General features: G+C 39.4%; 1 protein-coding gene across 14 annotated transcripts in view; it reads left to right on the plus strand.

Annotated features, from left to right (window-relative positions):
* Positions 1 to 16,651, plus strand: part of FER (FER tyrosine kinase) — a 476,299-nt gene extending 459,648 nt beyond the window's left edge. For 9 of the 14 annotated variants that reach the window (XM_089909164.1, XM_089909159.1, XM_089909160.1 and 6 more), the window contains one exon: positions 3,203 to 4,484. In XM_089909164.1, coding sequence (XP_089765290.1) covers positions 3,203 to 3,525 — 323 coding nt within the window. In that variant the 3' untranslated portion in view covers positions 3,526 to 4,484. Of the gene's footprint in view, positions 1 to 3,202; positions 4,488 to 4,508 lie in introns of those variants that run through there. The other 5 variants (XM_089909169.1, XM_022591568.3, XM_022591578.3 and 2 more) reach the window with 5 other exon arrangements.
* The last annotated feature ends 2,282 nt before the right edge of the window (positions 16,652 to 18,933 follow it).

Below are 18,933 nucleotides of genomic sequence, written 5' to 3' on the forward strand. Positions count from 1 at the left end.
ACAGATCAGTGGAACAGAATAGAAAGCCTAGAAATAATCCCATGCATAAATGGTCAATTAATTTATGACAGAGGATGCAAGAATATACAATGGGGAAAGGACATGCCTTCAATAAATGTTGGGAAAACTGGACAGCCACATGTCAAAGAATGAAACAGACCACTATCTTACACCATATGCAAAAATTAACTCAAAATGGTTGAAGACTTGACTATAAGACCTGAAGTCATAAAACTCCTAGAAGGAAACATAGGCAGTAAGCTCTAGTGCTGGAGATGAGGTTTTGGATTTGACATCAAAGCAAAGGCAACAAAAGCAAAAATAAACCAGTCGGGCTATTTCAAGCTAAAACGCTTCTGCACAGCAAAGGAAACCATTTACAAAATAAAAGGACACCTACCGAATGAGAGAATATATTTGCAAGTCATATATCTGATGGGGGTTAATATTTAAATATATAAAGAACTCATGCAACTCAAGACAAAAAACAATCTGATTAAAAAATGGGCAGAAGTTCAGAATAGACAGTTTTCCAAATAAGGGATATACGTGGCCAACAGTTTCATGAAAAGATACTCAACATCACTAATCATCAGGGAAATGCAAATCAAAACCACAGTGACTTATCACCTCATACCTGTTAGAACGGCTGTTATTAAAACAAGAAATAACAAGTGTTGGCCAGGTTGTGGAGAAAAGGATCCCTCCTCCACTGTCAGGAGGAATGTAAATTGGTGCAACCACTATGGAAAACAGTATGGAGGTTCCTCATAAAACTAAAAATAGAGCTACCATATGATCTAGCAGTTCCACTTCTGGGTATTTATCTGAAGAAAACAAAAATGCTAACTCAAGAAGATATATGCACCCCCGTGTTCATTTGCAGCATTATTTACAATAGCCAAGATATGGAAATAGCCTAAGTGTACATCAATGGACAAATGAATAAAGAAGATATGGTGTGTATATACAATAGAATATTATTCAACCTTAGCAAAGAGTGAAATCATGCCATTTGTGACAACATGGATGGACCTTGTGGGTATCATGCTAAGGGAAATAAGTCAGACAGAGAAAGACGAATACTGTATAATCTCATTTACATGTGAAATCTAAACAACAACAACAAAACCACTCTCATAGATACAGAGAACAGACTGGTGGTTGCCAGAGTCTAGCAGTGGGAGGCAGGGGGAGGGTGAAGGTGGTCAAGAGTACAAAATTCCAGTTATAAGACAAATGAGTCATGGGGGTCTAATGTAAAACATGGTGACTATAATTAATAGTACTATACGGCATATTTTCAAGTTGCTAAGAGAGTAGATCTTGAAGTTATCATCACAAGAAAAAAAAATTTTATGACTATGGATGGTGACTCTGCGTGGTGATGTTGACTAGACTTACCGTGGTGATTATTTTGCAATATATACAAATATTAAATCATGCTGTACACCTGAAACTAATATAATGTTATGTCAATTATATCTCAATAAGACAAATAAAGAATTATTAATTTTTTAAAATTATCCAGTAAAACCAGATTCAAAAGTCAAGGTTACAGGGCTTTCCTGGTTGCGCAGTGGTTAGGAATCCGCCTGCCAACCCAGGGGACACGGGGTCGAGCCCTGGTCTGGGAAGATCCCGCATGCCCCAGAGCAACTAAGCCCGTGAGCCACAACTACTGAGCCTGTGCTCTAGAGCCCGTGAGCCACAACTACTGAGCCCCTGTGCCACAACTACTGAAGCCTGCGCGCCTAGAGCCCGTGCTTGGCAACAAGAAGCCACCGCAATGAGAAGCCCGCGCACCGCGACAAAATGTAGCCCCCATTCGTCGCAACTAGAGAAAGCCTGAACACAGCAATGAAGACCCAACGCAGCCAAAAATAATAAAATAAAAGTCAAGGTTACAGAGTTAGGTTATAAGCTTTCACTTCTAGAGTGTGATCTTAGTTTATAATACAACTGGCCATTATTGATCTCTTCCTAGATACTATCTTACAAAAATAAGGTATTTGGTTCTCTATGCTTTGTACTTCCTTAAAGAGTTAATTAGTCTTAACTTGTAACCATTGAATGATTTTCATAAAAAGTTTTAAATTATTGGATGCCAAACATGAAAAGAGTTGATATGCAGACAGGGAAACTAATCTTCCTACCAACTAGCATAGTGAATGTCCATAATTACCGTCTACTAAGAAGGAAGCTAATTCACACAGCTGGAGGTGATTATCAGCAAGTACACTCCAAACTCTGACATCAGAGCAGTTATAACACAGGCATACTCTCATTCTCATTGTACTGTTTTCAAGAAAGAGAAAAGGCCATCCTACTCAAAGTAACAAGACATTTTGGGAGGATGGGCATTTATACATCCTGGAATGGCAGAAATATGTTGGAAAATCTTGAAAATTCATAGCCTTTTCTGCCTCCCCTCCTTGATTTCACATTCATTCCAGAAGATATTTGGTATTGGCTTTTATCTCTGTGTTTCTCTAGAAGATTACCAAGGGAAAAAAAACTAAACTAAACTAAGAGTTAGCTTATGTAATTCAGTAAAGCAGGTGCACCAAGATATTTTGACAAAACACAGCACCATGTAATTTAAAGAAGTTGTTTTTATCAGCCAGCTATGTTAATTTCTACTCTATTCAAAACACAGAAAAATGTATTTTCCATAAATGAAACTATCAGTGGAGAAAATGAGAACTTTAAGCTTGTAAGAATATCTGTAAACAGTGATGAGTAAAAAATTGAAGTTAAGAAACTTTCCTTATTGCTTTAAGTTTGTTTGTAATTTTAGTAGAAAGAAAATGATGCAGGCAGAAGACAAAATTGCAGAACTCCAACTTATTTAATCTCCTAGGCATCGATGTGTACAAATTTATATCTTTTTTATATAAACCATCTATCTCATTTAGAGGCCACAGAGAAAGTAAGCTTGCATACTGAGTGAATATTTGTTCTTGGTGGGGGAAATGTGATTTGGAAGGTGGCTTAGTTAAAGTAGCAGCCTGAAGACTATTCATTTAATTGGTAATATTACTACTCCTGGAAAGCAAAACTAGTCAAGAAAATAAGATCACTAGTTGTTGAATTCCTGGTAAGTTTAAATATGTTAATATGTGACTGACATAGACATACACAACCAGAAATGGTCACCCGCTTATCCAGTGAGCTGAATGTGGTTTTGTTCGCCCTTCAGGGAGATACAGCTCTGAGAGTGATGTGTGGAGCTTTGGCATCCTCCTCTGGGAGACCTTCAGCTTAGGGGTCTGCCCATACCCTGGAATGACAAATCAACAAGCTCGGGAACAAGTGGAAAGAGGTGAGCCAAAGACACAGGGTAGCAGTGTTCACAGCCAGCCCGGGCAGTGCTGGTGCCGTGTCTGCATTTCCTGGGAGGAGGAAGAGAGTACTCTCGGGCACGCGATAGAAGAGGTGCTGGTTAATCTACTTTTGAACTTTATGGATGGTGTGGCTCTTTACAACCAAACCAACAACAACAACAAAGACTTTAAAAGATAGATCCCAGCTCTTTGAAAATAGAAAGCTCTAGGCTTTTCTTCCACTCCCCCTGCCTGGCATGACACCTGCAAGGCTGTGCCATTCACTCTCTTCCAGGGAAATAGGAGATTGAGGAATACCACCTATTTTTTACTCTATGCCAAATAAACACTGTTAATATTACTGCAAATTGAAATGTAGTTAGACTTCAGGAAGAAGTTGAGAATTTTGGAACAGTTCTGAAGAAGCCCTATGGTGTTCTCAGATCAGGGACAGGAATAAGCAGGTGACGGTGACACCCTCACGTGCACTTGTGTAGTCCCCGGCTTTCAACAACAACAACAAAACACTTGCAACAAAACACCAGCGCCCTAGGGTCAGGCCTGTCAAGGGGGGCATGGTTGTAGAATCGGGTGTAGGAAGGTGACTTCCAGCTTCCTTCCTCCCTTTTCCTACCGCTCCTGAGGCAAATGCACACAGGCACACACACACCACCCAGCACACTGCCAGGACACTGCCAGGTGACTTTGAATTAAAGATAATATTCTTCTCAGACTGTAAAGGAATATGCCTCATATTCATTTTTATTTCACTTTTAAATTAATGTTTATAAATCCTCATCCTTTTCCTCATCTTCAAAACCCTGAGTTGTAGAGATGATTTTTTTAAACTCTGCCTACAGCATCTAAAAGCAAATTCTGAAAGCAAATACTTAGAGCAACTAAAACATGCATTTGTATGTGATGTATCTTACATCAGACTTTGTGACAAATGAACAAACAGAAAATGGGTTCTTTGAACTAGAAGGTAATGATGTTGCTCTATTAATATTAAAGTCTGCATTACTTATAGAGAAAAAATCAGTTTGCCCTGAAATGAATTTTTTGTTTCTATTAACCAACAACATAAGGTACTAAAAATTACAAACTGCATAATGCCCTATGTGAACATTTATATCTTATCCCCATTCTAAATTCTCTGTTCTTCTTCTCTTGGGTCTTCAGGATACCGAATGTCAGCCCCTCAGCATTGTCCAGAGGACATTTTTAAAATTATGATGAAGTGTTGGGATTATAAACCTGAAAACCGGCCCAAGTTCACTGAACTTCAGAAAGAGCTCACTGTCATCAAGAAGAAAATCACATAGTGACAGAATAGTGCAAACTCAGCCTCCAGGACTTGGTCCTCCAGCAGAGTAATATTGTTCTCGTTAACAATGAGTTTATACCACGTTATGTGCAACAGTCTTCTAAGGTTATTTTTTTTAATTAACTGTTTTTTAAATATGTGCCGTTAAAAAATGTCAAAGGCGAATGCATTCAAGAAACAGGCCAGTCCTACCAAGGGCTTTCTCAGCTCACCACAGCAACCCTGCCATTTCAGCCCTTTGTAAATAGAAAAGCACAGGCTCTAAATGTGAGGGGGAACCAGTCCATCTTTTTCACACCAGGACCATCGATGTTTCTCAGAGATTTTTTACTTCAGACCCAATTCACGGCTGCTGTCCCATGCCACAGACCCCACTCGATCGGTGCTATCAGCTGCATTGGTAATGCCATGTCTGCAGGACACACTCCAACCAAAGTCGGCTTTCTGCTCTGCCAAGGCAAGAGTGTATTTGTAAACATCATTTTTATATTGAGCATTATTTAGACCTAGGGGTTTTCTTTCCTTTCTCACCAGAAATAAGCACAGTGTAAGAATCCTCACATTCCTGTCTTATTAGTAAAGCTGTTGTTTCCCTCCCCTTTTGTCCAGGCATCAGAAAATGATGCCTGGAATGTCCTCAAAGAGCTCTTAATTGAGGCCACAGCTTTTAAAGAATGTTTCAGACAGCTGTGACGGCAAGAAGTAAGTTGGAACAGGAGGACGGTCTGGAGAAAGGGGCAGCTAAAGTCATCATCAAAGAGAAGGAAAGGAAAATAGAAAATCTGCCTTCTTACCAGAGTTATGCCTTTACACACACACACACACACACACTTTATTTTATGGTCTTATTCATGAAAAAGGTTCTAAGAAATGTTTTCAGGAGTTCACAGATAGAGCCTTCTTGTCAACAAAAAATTCTTTAGAGAAATTCCAAAGCACGAGGCTACAGAAATAACAGCATAATTTTAAGTACCTTCATTTGAGAGGAGACACCCCAGAATTTAATTCTGTTCATTTATGCCAGTCTCCAGAGCTGTCAGAATTTCATGATTCTAGTTCATAAACACATCCATGTGTGTACACACATGGGCATGCGCCCCCCCCACACAGACACACAGCCACACACACACACATAATACCGAGAAACCTGGCAGGTATGAATGGAGTAAATTGGTTAAGAAGTCAAATGAACATTATTAAGGAAAAAGCTAGAGAGATAGCCCTCCTTTGTCCACCTTCCCCCTTCATTTACTCTTATACTGCTACCTGAAAATTCTTATCATTAGCCGACCCATATATGAGCAGAGTTTGGAGATGCTTCATATGAATAAAATGTAACAGAGTTTAAACTAGGATTGTCTTTAGCTGAATCTTAGCTTCATCCAGGGAACTTACCCCATGGTCTGTATATAGTTGCCTCTCAGGATAAATATGTGTGTAAGAGATGGTCACGCTCAGGGGTAAATGTGGCCTGGGAGCTTTTAATAAGTGCTCAGGCCTGTGTCCAAATAGCACAGTAGTGATTATTTGGTCTACATTCATTGGAAGAGCTTATGGGATAGAAAATTCCTCCTGCCCCCTCCACCTATTTGCTGCCTAGGAATATCACTGCACACAACTCACACCCAGTACTACTTTCAAGAGTAAACAGGATAATACTGAGGAGAAAACTGGCTTGTGTCTACCACTTCAATCTCCTTGAAGTTTCATACACATTTAATGATTACCACATCCAGACGAAAATGAAAGCATAATAAACTTGCCAGCAAAAATATTGCAATATACAAAGTAACTCTTTTTTAATCAGCATTGTTTCCCTTCTGTCAAATATTATGAGTAAAAGGAAACCTTCTTTTGATGGCATATACTGTGGTAAATCAAAGCACAGACTCATGAATTAAGATTAAGAGCTCTGGTCTTCAGGCACTTGCCAGCCTTCAAAAGCAAGAATAAAATGGGGACATTTCCACCCTTTGCCAGTATTTCCAAGTGCATCTCTCTGTAATATTCTTTGTTTAAAGGAAACAGCCTCCCATCACTTAGCAGCCGCACTGCTAAGCTCTCAGCAAAGAGAATGATGGTTTGGGCTTTAATTTTGTGAACAAGACCTGAAGCTTAATCATTGCATTCTGGTGTAAAGAACGAACATGGCATTGATATTTCACTCATCCAGGCTGTTAGAATTTGCAGTTCACATCGTAACTGTGTGCTTAAATTAAAGAAGCTTTTCAAAACATCATGACATCTGCAGCATTTAAATTCTATTTTATTCTTTGTCCCAAAGCAGGCAGTGGTACAGTTCAGGATTAATAACTCATCGGGAGTCTTTCAGGATATCAGTTATATAGAATATTAAATTTAACATAGGCACATGCATTAAGAAAAACTTATGCAGACTATTTTTACTGTTAATTTTGTTGTGCTTGAAGCATAATTTATTCATCCCTTCTGTCACGGATAATTATTGGAATTATGTACTCTAGGAGGCTAATCCATACCCAAAAAGCATACACACAAATTCTCCTCTGGATTTGCAAGTTGATATAGGGAAAGAAGGATTCGGAAACACATAAAATCCTATGACTTGTTTAGTAAGAAAACAGTAACCAAAATTTTAGTAACCAAAATTGCCACTGGTCTGAATGTAATTCAGCCAGGTCACAAATCTTTGTGTTGTTAATAGATGTTTTCACGTGTTGCATCTGTTACTGCTATGTAGTTTCTGTCATAATTCCTTAAATTTATGAATATGGAGTCGGGGGGGGGGGGCGGGTAAGCCCAGGCAGCCTGACTCTCACCTGCATTTTTCTATCTTGAATCACCAAGGAGCCTTTATGAGAAGTATTTAAGTAGCTCATCATTTTTCAAGGAAAGAGATCTTTTATTGTCAAATTAACATTTATTACCGACATGTGAAACCTAAAATTATTTTGCACTCCATATAATGTAAGGTTACTTCCCAAAGCCAACATATTCTTTCTCTTCTAGGAAATAATAATAAAGGATGAATAGGTTTTGTTTAGACTTTCAAAACCAGAGGTTTCATTTTAGTCCATCCTGCCACTAGGTCCCCAGTGAAAGGTCTTATGTAATCATTTCTCTCTTATCTCCCAAATTTAATATAGTCAATAAAATTCTTCGTCCATAATTCACCATTTTATCACAAATACGATATTACTGAAACCTGTTACTAGCACACCAGTGTAGAACATGAGTCTGATTGCTTCAGCCAATTTTCAGCACACATTTCACAACTGTTTTTCATTTGAGGGTTGTTTTAAAAGAAAAGAAAATGTTTAGTCATTGAAATAGTCTTAATTTCCTTTAAACCATGGTATGGTTTTCTTGCCTGTGTTAATACTCATTGTTTCAGTTTTGCCATATAGTTTTATATAAAGTTTGGCTAATACCACTAAAATAACCGTGGCTTCACAATACTGGTATGACTTGTGTCAAGAAGAAAGTGTTTTAATTATAATATATGCCACACACTGAGGATCTTGTAGTGGGATAAACATAAAAATGAGAACGCAAAAATACATGTCTAGGTCGTATGTTACTGTCGTTCGGTTACCTCAGTCACACTACTTTCCAATTCACTCATCAGATGTTCTAAAAATGTACCTGAAAACCTTCCTTAGTATACCCTATGGACACTGTTCTGTGGCTGTGTGTCTTTTGACGTGAGATCAGTTGATAACTTTCTGAAAAGAGGGTTTGTTTGTTTGTTTGCCTCAACCCTCTTTTTACATATACGTACCCCCCCCCCCAGCACACCACTGGTATTTTAGTTGTTTCTTATCAACAGAATTGATTGGCCATAAACACTATTCTGAGTCCTGTAAAGACTGACTTTTGTATTTAGGAGGTCAGAGCCCTCACACAAAACAGAATAATGCAAAATACAAAGAACAAAAAGGGACAGACAATTGAAAAAGACATGGTTTATGTATTAATGTTAATTAAAACAAAGATTTTATATGAAAATGAGTTTATATTACAGTTCCATTACACTATTAAGTTAGCATGAAAGTTTACCATTAAAATAAAGTGTTACCTCTTTTATTACTAACTCTGATTTGCTTATACGTACCAGAAATTTTTTATTAAATATTTTAGTTTTATTTAGTTTCCTCTGTTTTGATCAGTTTCATATCAAGTCTGAATAATATACTATTTGGGAAGATCCAGAACTACATATTAATTTCTGCCAAAGAAAATATTCTAATTAAGTCAATATTTCATGTACCAAGATGACCTACTTGAAGGAGATACTGCTACAGTTGTAGAGTCCCATAAAATTCTCCTTTAAAAAATAATGCTATAATACAGGTGTAAAACTATATATCTTAGTCATAATTCAATTTAAGGAAATATTTGTAACCCCTTGAAGACCATCCTACTGCCTCATACTGATTCAAAGATTAAATTCTGAATTGTTAAGTGTAGACATTAAAGACTGCCTAATAAAGACTGAGATTCTTAGGTGGTAGAAAAATCCTACTGAACTGAATTCCTAGTCACTTTAAACTGGGGAGATATAATGAGCATAGGCTTCAGCACATCTGTTAATAAGGCACTGAGGCAAACGTCTACCAAGGCAAAAGAGGAGAGCACCAGTTATTCTAAGGCAGGATGATGCAGCCCCTGCAGAGAGTGTAGGATAATTAAAGTGGAACGAAGACTTGGACAACGTCACTAGGAGGCCTGAGGAGAACAGCGCCACCAGGCCAGATCCTTTTCTACAGAAAATGTAAAAGGTATTGGAGTCAAAAGAAGCAAAAGAGGTCACCTGCCAGTGTGTGGGCCTTCCTGGGAGCAAACCAAACATCTCTCCCTTGCATGTGTAGCAGTCTCTTATCCCCAGCTCAGAGGCGATGCTGTGCTGGGTGACACATGCTCATCGTCCTCCCAACTAATGGGTTTGGCCATATATGCTTAGACTTTTAACAGAGACTTCTCTAAGTCTCTTTGTATTTGAGTTAGTGATACTATTTCTTAAACTAAATCACTGAATATTCACACCTCATTAGAAATCTGGTTGCAATGGGGCTGGTCTCCTAAGTGAGAGCACGCTGAGATCAGCCATTTCACCTTTTGACTGATGTTGACTAACTGGCTCCTAGAGGTACCCCAGAGGGACCTTCCTCTGATGAGCTCAGCTCTGGGGAAACATGGAATCCAGCAGGGAAGGAGGGGAATACCAATTAAATAGCAATGCTCCTTGTCTTTATACTAATAACGTGTGAGGGAAAGGAAACATAGAAGCATCCTAAAGCCAGTCACAGTGCAGCATGGCTAAGGTCAGACATGGAAGGCAGAGAAAGAGACATCCAAAAAGGAAGACTGAAGGACAGGAAGAGCAAAAACAAAGTACCAATGCAAAGTGACTCAAGGGCTCACCTTCCAACAAATAAATGCGGTATCAATGAGGGAAAGCGAATCCTCAAAAGGGAATTTTGAGGTGCTTCCCGCCGCATGGTATTAAACATTACGTACCTCTCAAGTTTCTACAACACTTCTTAAAGGGCACTGAGTGGGGTATCGATTTTATTTTCTTTATGCTCCCTATAATCTCAAGAGGAAGCCACTGTTGAATGAGAATTACTCTTGCTTGGTTTTTCTCTAAGGCTGCAGGTATGACAGTGGTTCAGCCCACTTCCTAAGCAGTAAGGAACTGAGGGTGGCACACATATGTCTGGGGCAGCCAGCATTGGAGGAAAACTGCTGTGAAATTTCCTTCTTCTTATTTTATGAAAGAAAAGATACCTTGCGGGTGTCTCTGCCTGCAACATAAAGATAGATTGAGCTTCCCTCCTTGCCAGCAAACTTGCGAGGGCTCCCAAAGAAGAATATTTAGAATTCACTCTAAAAAGATTCAAATCTTGAATTTCTAAATTATCTTCCCAAACATTACCACTGAAGTCAGAAGAGGTGAGTGTTCTACAAAGTAATAAAATGTTCTAAGTGATGGTAATGACCCTGGTAGCAGGATCTTGTAATGTTTGCCCTCAGCTTTATTCATTCAGAAGCTTTTTCTCAATGTCTGCCATGTCAGGTTCAGGGAACCCCACTGGGTGCTAGTTTTTCTGGATTTTTTTTTTTTTTTTTCTGGTTGGTATTTCTTTTTCTCATGTTGTTTCTTAATCTTTACCAAAACAGAAAAGCCTTTTCTCATCAGGTTTTATCAGACAGTGTCTTAACTGGCCTAGACCAAACAGTTTCTCCTCACGTGCTCAGGAGGCCCTTGCCTTATAGAGAGCTCCCAGGCATCCATTTACCAGGCCAACTGCATACCCTCTGTGTGAGAGGCCCCATGGCTTAGAACACAAAGAGGCCTCGTTGTAGTCTTTGTGGTGGGGATAAGACGACTAGGTGGCAGATGTGTTTGATGAGTTATACTATCAATAGAGGTTCTTGGGAGATTTTGCCAGGATGGAGAGATCATTGTGAGCAGATGTGTCCAGGGAAGCAGCCTGTTGACTTGGCCGAGTAAGCTCACTAGGTGACCTGCCTCCAAAGAAATGTTAAAACACTAACAATGATTATTTTAAAACCCCGGACATTTTCAATTTTTCCATTCCACTTTTCTCTGCCAGTATTTTTTATTGTTTCCTTCACACTCCTCTTGTCAGTAAATGTCTAAAAGTATTTCAGTTGCACAATGTCAAAGAGTTTTTCCACAGCTTCAGAAAAGAGGGTAGCAAATACAAAGACTCAAGTTTAAAATAAGGCAATCTACCTAGAGACACAGACCCCAAAGCACTACTGTGCTGAAACACACACTCTACAGTTTCCCCCAGAGCGGTACCCTTCCTACAAAGCCAAACATCACTCTTTCTCCTGTCTGTTAAGAACATCTTTAGTATCAGAATAAGCACCTTCTAGATGCTATCCAAAGCAGATTCTAAAATGACATACGAAGAAGCCAGATTTCAACCATTAAAGCAACAACAGAAACACTACTTTCATCCCTTTGTACTCAGTTAAAACATCCATGCAAAAACTATCAATAGGGCTCCCCTGGTGGCGCAGTGGTTGAGAGTCCACCTGCCGATGCAGGGGACAGGGGTTCGTGCCCCGGTCCGGGAAGATCCCACATGCCGCGGAGCGGCTGGGCCCGTGAGCCATGGCCACTGAGCCTGTGCGTCCAGAGCCTGTGCTCCGCAATGGGAGAGACCACAACAGTGAGAGGCCAGCGTACCGCAAAAAAAAAACAAAAAAAAAAACCTATCAATAGAACCATCCAGGCAGTTCATCTAGTGAGGAGCTAGTACCTTATTTTGAAAGCATAGGATGGATGTCAATGGGAAATAGCAATGTTTTGAGCAACACAGGGTAAGTATAAGAAGGCCAATAAAAAAAAATCCCAATTCCCGCATTGAAGCAACAAAAATCTGAGAATGAAAAATGGAGTTGTATATGAGTCCAAACTTAATATTTTCTTCATGTAGCTCTTGTCAAATTGTACAACCTTGGGGGCCCTCTTTTGAGTTGCCTGAAAAATCCTTATGAAGCAAAAAACTAAATCCACCTCCCAACCCCCAATGGGAGCTTGAATTTCTAAGTGCCCTGGATTCAGAAACTTGGTGGCTGAGAGGGAATCTGTAATGTTATTACCAAGATCTCAGGCAAAAGGCCCATCTTGGCAGTCTTTGCAAGCTTGCTAATCCATGCTTTTGTTAATTTTTAAACATGGAAGATGGCAGAGTGGTGGGGGTGAGGAAAACACCCTATTATCTAGAAATTTTTTACAAATAATTTCACTCGGTAGAAATAAACTTGCCTCCTTGCTCTTAAGAAATGCCAGACTGTTGTAAGCAAATGCAGAGGGCATGGTGCCCAGAGCCATGCTTAATATGACCGTGAAGTTTTCTCCTAACCCAAAGCATAACGGTTCTTACATTTAGATGATAGGATGCTAGGGAGGCCCATCCCCTGCCGGTCTAATTGCTTTGCTTCAGCTGCAAGTGGAAGACCAATTCCAACAGAAATGAACTTATTTGCCATAATTCCTCCTCAGATGCTAGGCCTTTCACACTTGGAATGCACGGAAAATATACATGTTTTAATGGAATGCACTATTTTTGGCTTTAGTGTCAAAGAGATTGGTTCCACAAGGTTCACCTGATTCCCCATCACAAGTATATGTTATAATCCTATGATTCTAAATCCAATCGCAGCTATAGGTTCTGAGCATCAAGTCAAAATCAAAGATAAAGGGGAACTGGTAGAGAGGGGTTTTGTTTGTTTCAGACTCATGACCAAAGTGGCCAAAAATGTGAAACTCCCTTTCACTTGACGAACATTTCACCATATGAAATGCTAGTCACCCCACAGCATCCTGTGACATAATCAGACTCTCAACATGGACCAGTGGCCAGGAGCACACTTTTCATGGGCCACTTCTGTTTATCATTTTCCTTCATAACTCATTGAGATTTCTCACTAAGACAGCTTTATTAGACGTGTACAGGTTTTATGTTTAATTTATGTTAAATATATTAAATCACATGGCCTACTTAAGCAACATATGAGTATAGCAGGGGTTGGTGGCAGTATGAGTTCTGCTGACTTTATGTTATGGTTTCTTTGTGTTTCTCTTGGTATGGTCTGGTGAGTGCCCTAAAAGATTAGAACTCTCTGAAGTCGTAGCCATACAACCACATAGGGTTAGGAAAAGCCAGATAAATGCAGGAGAATAAAATCAAGTTGTCAAAGTCCCGGGAACAGCCCTGACTTCTTCAGGAACGCAAGCAAACGGAAAGCAAAGACAAAATGTACAAATGGCGCCCAAGCCATTTGACGGTGGGCAGCCCACTGGCCTAAGGCACTGCATGCTCCTGGCACACACCCACAGTGAGTGGTTGCAGAAATGTGACTTTCTGGGTTGCTTCCACTTCCCTTTGTTAGAAGATGAGTGTGGGATGATGGGGTGGGAATGGGGTGTGCCCTCAGCCCCCCATGGTACAGATGTTCCATCTGCAAGCCTGTTGAGCAAAGCACTCCTGTGGTTTACAGTTTCCTTTTAGTGCCAATATTGTCAGGTTAAAGCACCTTTAATCTTCTTTTGTTGTTATTTTAAAATAATATATTTGTTAAGTGGATTAAAGAAACACTGGAAATAGGGTGCTTCTTATAAAAAGCTAAAGTGTAAAACACAGAAGCAAGTCCTTTGGTGAGTTTATCTGGCTTTGTAAACAAGTCTGAAAATGAATGAGAGAGAAATATCTAAGCAGTTAGTTGTCTGTCTTTTACCATTTTTAACTCGGATCTGTATTTAACACTTATTTATTTGTTAGTTTTACATTCAGAAGAAATACACTTTGAACTTCAGCTAACATTTTAGGATGTTTTTAAATTGTTTTCTACTTTTTTAAAACATGATTTCATCATTTTTGTAAACTTAGATCATTTTTGAATAGCCCTTTTTTCTTTCCCAATAGACCAATTACCATGCATAGGTCTGTGGAACTTTTTTTTAACTGTATTCTTATAATAAATGTAAATATTTGTAGCAAACTGTGTCTTGTCTTGTTTAATCTTTCCATCGTGTTTATATTTCTTTCTTTTCCATATAAATATTCTCTAAGCAGAAGAAAAGGAAGGAGAGATTTCCATGGTAACTGGCCTCCTAGGGATGTAACAGTGTATAAAACATCATTAGCTTTCAGTTTCTCTGTAATTAAGCTTCTGAGTTCTGATGATAATGGGTGTGTGCTGCTTACAGTCCAATCACTGCTTCCTCTGTTTAGAAATCAAAACTGAAATATAGTTCAAAACGGAAATACAGTTCAAGTCCCATTTCTCTGTGCGGACTGGCTGTTTGCCAGGGGTTTTGTTGTTGTTGTTTCATAACAGGATTTGTTTAGACATAACAAAAGGATTTAGGGAAGAAAGGTGGCTGAGAGAGATGTTTAGAAAGAGAAGCTGAAAGCTGCTGGCTGCTGCGTGGCAGTTACAGGCATGCATCCTTGCCTGGCTGGTGTACAGGGCTGAGCTGGTCACAGAGCCAAGATGCTGCTGGACTACTGTTTACCCTTCAGTCAGCAAATCGATAACATTTCTAAAACGGCATGCTGTTATTTACACAGTTTCCCCTGCGTTAAACCAAGCCCTCTCCCCCTCCCCGATCTTGGATTGGAAGAGGTAACCACTCCCCTCTCAAAAACATGTTTCCTGTTTGTGGGGCAGCCGCCAAGCTTCTTAGGACAAGCAAAATGCATCCATACAACTCTTTCCAACCTTCCTACTCCTGCAGCACTCTGGCTGACCAGAGCTGGGTGTTCCTGGCCCTTCGTGAATCCTTTCACCATAACTCTTAATTGTCTGTCTGAGATTCCATCCTCATCTCTGGCAGTTTTGATTTCCGATACAGCATCCCAGACAACCTGTGCTTTTACTGACTTCAATTAATTAGGACCAGGTGCATCCAGCCAACCAAGGAAGGTTGGCTATTGGACTGAAGTTCCAGTCCCCAGGATGGATGAACAGCATCTCTGAAATTCCCTGGAGTTCTCGTGGCATTTAAAGTCCTGGACTTCACTGTACATCCCCCTCTGGCTAGTGATTTCTTTAGGCAGATGGCAGTGATGTTGCTTGCAAAAAACCATGGATGTAAGAACTAGTTTCCATTAATTAAAAGCATCAGTGGTTGTTCCTGCAGGTAAAAACAGTGTAAATGAAGTGTATTTTGAAACTCCCCAAATCTGCTACAATTGGACTGACCCAGCACACTTAGGCCAAACTCGTGACTACAACTGAATCAGGCTGTTGGTGCTACTTCCAAAGGCATCTGATATCGAAACAAGCATCAGACTGGGAGCTAGGAAACCTATCTTCTCATCCCTGGTTGGACTCTCACTAGTTTGTAAACTTGAACAAGCCACATCACTATCTAGGCCACAGTTTCCTCAACTGTAAAACGGGTTGGACTAAATCATTACCTAGTATTAAAACTTTTTTTTTTTAATTTTGCTTCTCTAAAAGCATACTGATTCCTTCTTCAGTATTTAATGTAGTCCAGGTGGTGCCCTCCCACTATGGAAGCCAAAGGACCGATCCGTAATCTTTATTTACCCAATTGGATACTTTCTCCCAAAACTGAGTCTTGAAGGACAGAAGAAAGAGTTGGAAGGCACTGTTCCTAGGAAAATACTGCTGTAAAGTTGCCCTAGTCCTCCAGAGCACCCTTGGTGTCTTCCCATTCCCAAGCCTCATTCTCTAGCCTCCTATTGACCTTGGAGCCTCCAGCTCATTCCCTTTTACTAAGCTATCCATAGAGCGGTTCTGTTGCCTGCAGCCAAGGATCCTGGCTGATACAGTGATCTCTAAGGCGAGGCCCCTTCCAGCCTTGGGATTCTGTGATCTCCCAAGTCTTCTCAGGGTCACTTTAGAATCTCTGAACACCAGCACTGTGCAGGATGGGTTCTGTTCTCTTGCTTTCACAGTGTAGCTGTCAGAATTCCAAAGTGATGAGAAAAAGGAAAATTCCTTAAAGGTTCAGTCATCTAATGTGCTGATTATCTAAACTAAGCCTTTTAAAGTCTCCCCGGCTCAGGACCTAGGTAATTCAAAATTATAAATGTTTCTTTTGCAGCCTCCCTGTGGTGACAGTTGGCACCATAGGATAGTTAAATGATAAGGTCAATGGACTAGAACATTGTGAGAGGCTAATTGATCTATCACAGCAATATAAATGCCAAGAATTAATAGAAAAATAAATGTCATAGGAAGTGGAGATATTGACAACCTTAGAAGCTAGTCTCTCCTGGCCTCTTCCCACCTTTCATTAGGGCTTGGTCTTGTTCCATATTCAGAGGATCTTTCCCTTTCATGCAAACACATCCAGCCCCCAAACGTTTCGTTCTAGCCCTGGGTAAAAGCCAATGAATAATTTAAGCCTGTTGGGTTTTTATCCCAATTTAATTTTCCAAGCAGCCTCTGGAAGCCTTCCCTCTGCCCCCCTGCCAAATGTCAAGGAATGAGTATGACACAGTAATACAGCACAGCAGGACTCGAAGGAACACACTGAGGATGTATGTGCGTTATGAAAGGGAGTGAGTGGGCAAAGTGGGAGGATTTACTCACTGATGTCCCTCACTGAAGGTCCTGTTGCAGCAGCCAAAATCCCAGAAACCAGGCTTTTTCTATTCCAGAACTGTACACTTCATTAGTCTTCCAGGGAATACCAATCAGAGATGGGAACATCTCATCTGCTATGGTTGAACCTTTAATCTCAATCAAATCAGGGGACAGGCAGCCATCTGCCCCAGCCAGTTTCACTCCTGAATTTCTTTTTATATCAAACTAAGTCCAGCCTCTCTTCTACGTCACTCTGATGCATATAGAAAGTTAGAAATGGGAGACCAGCAGATTCACAAGAGCATATCTCCTCTCTTTGCTTCATTGTTCTCTTTCTCAAACCCTTTCTTGTGGCTTGAAATCAGTCCTATATCAGGATACCCTCACAGTTTTTTTACCCCAAAGTAGATGTTCCATAAATAATCATTGGTGTATATTAAAGTATATTCCTCAAGTACAAATTTGGGAAGACCAGAAGTCATCTACAAGGTTAAACATATGGTAAAAGAGGAAAATTATAAATAAAAACAAAGTCCAATTATAAAGAGAAAAGAGAGGAAACCAGATATCTAAAATCTGTTAATTACAACGAGGCAATAAATTTTACTGAATTTCCTGACAACCAAAAAAAGAAAAGGATGAAAATTCATGCACTAAGCATTCAACTTAAAAGATTAGAAATAAAGTGATTCTAGAACTTTGTTTTCTAAGATTAAACGTAAGAGTCATGGCAGTGGTTTTCAACTGGAAGCAATATTGCCCCCCAGGGGATATTTAACAATGTCTGCAGATATTTTTGGTTCGTCACAACTGGTAAGTGCTACTGGCATCCAATAGGTAGAGGCCAGGGTGCTGCTAACCATCCTACAATGCCCAAAACAGACCTTCACACTAAAGAATTCTCTGGCCCCAAATGTTAATAGTGCCATGGGTGAGACACCCTGAGTTATGAGGCTTCTCTGCATTTCCATCCAGTGGAAATGGAAGGCTTTCTTTAACTGGATAAATTTTAAAGGAACAATGAAAGACAAAAATGAAAGCTGCTTTTTAATTTCTTTCCCTACGCTGATATGTTTGAAATACAGCTTACATAGAAAAACAAAGCCAAGACTTTGTTATTCAATGAGATTCACCAAGAAAAAAAGAATAAACTATCTTAGGAATGAAATAGTAGACATAAATAACTACAGAAACAGCAGGGATTGAAAAGATAATAAGTGAATACTGTGAACTCTCTGATAATAAATTTGAAAATAACCTAAATTAAACAAACTTGATGAATTCCTAGAAACAATATAACTTGCCAAAGCTTACTCAAGAAAAAATAGCATTCAAAATAGTTCTGTAACTATTAAAGAGCTGAAATCAGTAATTTAAAATCGTCTTGTAGCATTTAACCCAGATACCTGAAGGTTTATTTCATGCATAAACTTTTACATACATGTTCATAGCAGCTATTTTGGTTTGCTTTTTGGTTTTTTACTATTTTAAATGAAGCTGGAGGAATTTAATAATGATACCCTTTAATATGATTCAGTTCACTGCAGGGCTGTTAGAAAATCAGGGGTGAAGTTCTTAGGCTTAGGAGAGAGATGTTAGAAGTACGTTAGCAAGATATATTATTACATCTTTAAAACCATTTACTTTAAAACTTGTAAGGTCACAGAAGCATTTAAAATAACTTAGACGAGATCATGTGTGTTCAGGGTGGTACAGCTGTAGACTACAGCCAACATCATACTCAATGCTGAAAAGCTGAAAGCATTTCCTCTAAGATCAGGAACAAGACAAGGATGTCCACTCTTACCACTTTTATTCAACACTGTTTAGGAAGTCCTAGCTACAGCAATAAGAGAAGAAAAAAATAAATAAAAGGAATCCAAATTGGAAAAGAAGAAGTAAAACTGTCACTGTTTCCAGATGACACGATACTATACATAGAAAATCCTAAAGATGCTACCAGAAAACTACTAGAGCTCATCAATGAATCTGGTAAAGTTGCAGGACAAAATTAATACACAGAAGTCTGTTGCATTTCTATACACTAACAACAAAAGATCAGAAAGAGAAATTAAAGAAACAATCCCATTTACCGTTGTATCAAAAAGAATAAAATACCTAGGGATAAACCTACCTAAGGAGGCAAAAGACCTGTACTCAGAAAACTATAAGATGCTGATTAAAGAAATCAAAAAT

Source organism: Delphinapterus leucas, chromosome 3 (assembly GCF_059928025.1).
Source record: "Delphinapterus leucas isolate spDelLeu-1000000601 "Yukka" chromosome 3, BTC_Dleu_Yukka2, whole genome shotgun sequence".
In the NCBI taxonomy this organism is placed as follows: Eukaryota; Metazoa; Chordata; class Mammalia; order Artiodactyla; family Monodontidae; genus Delphinapterus; species Delphinapterus leucas.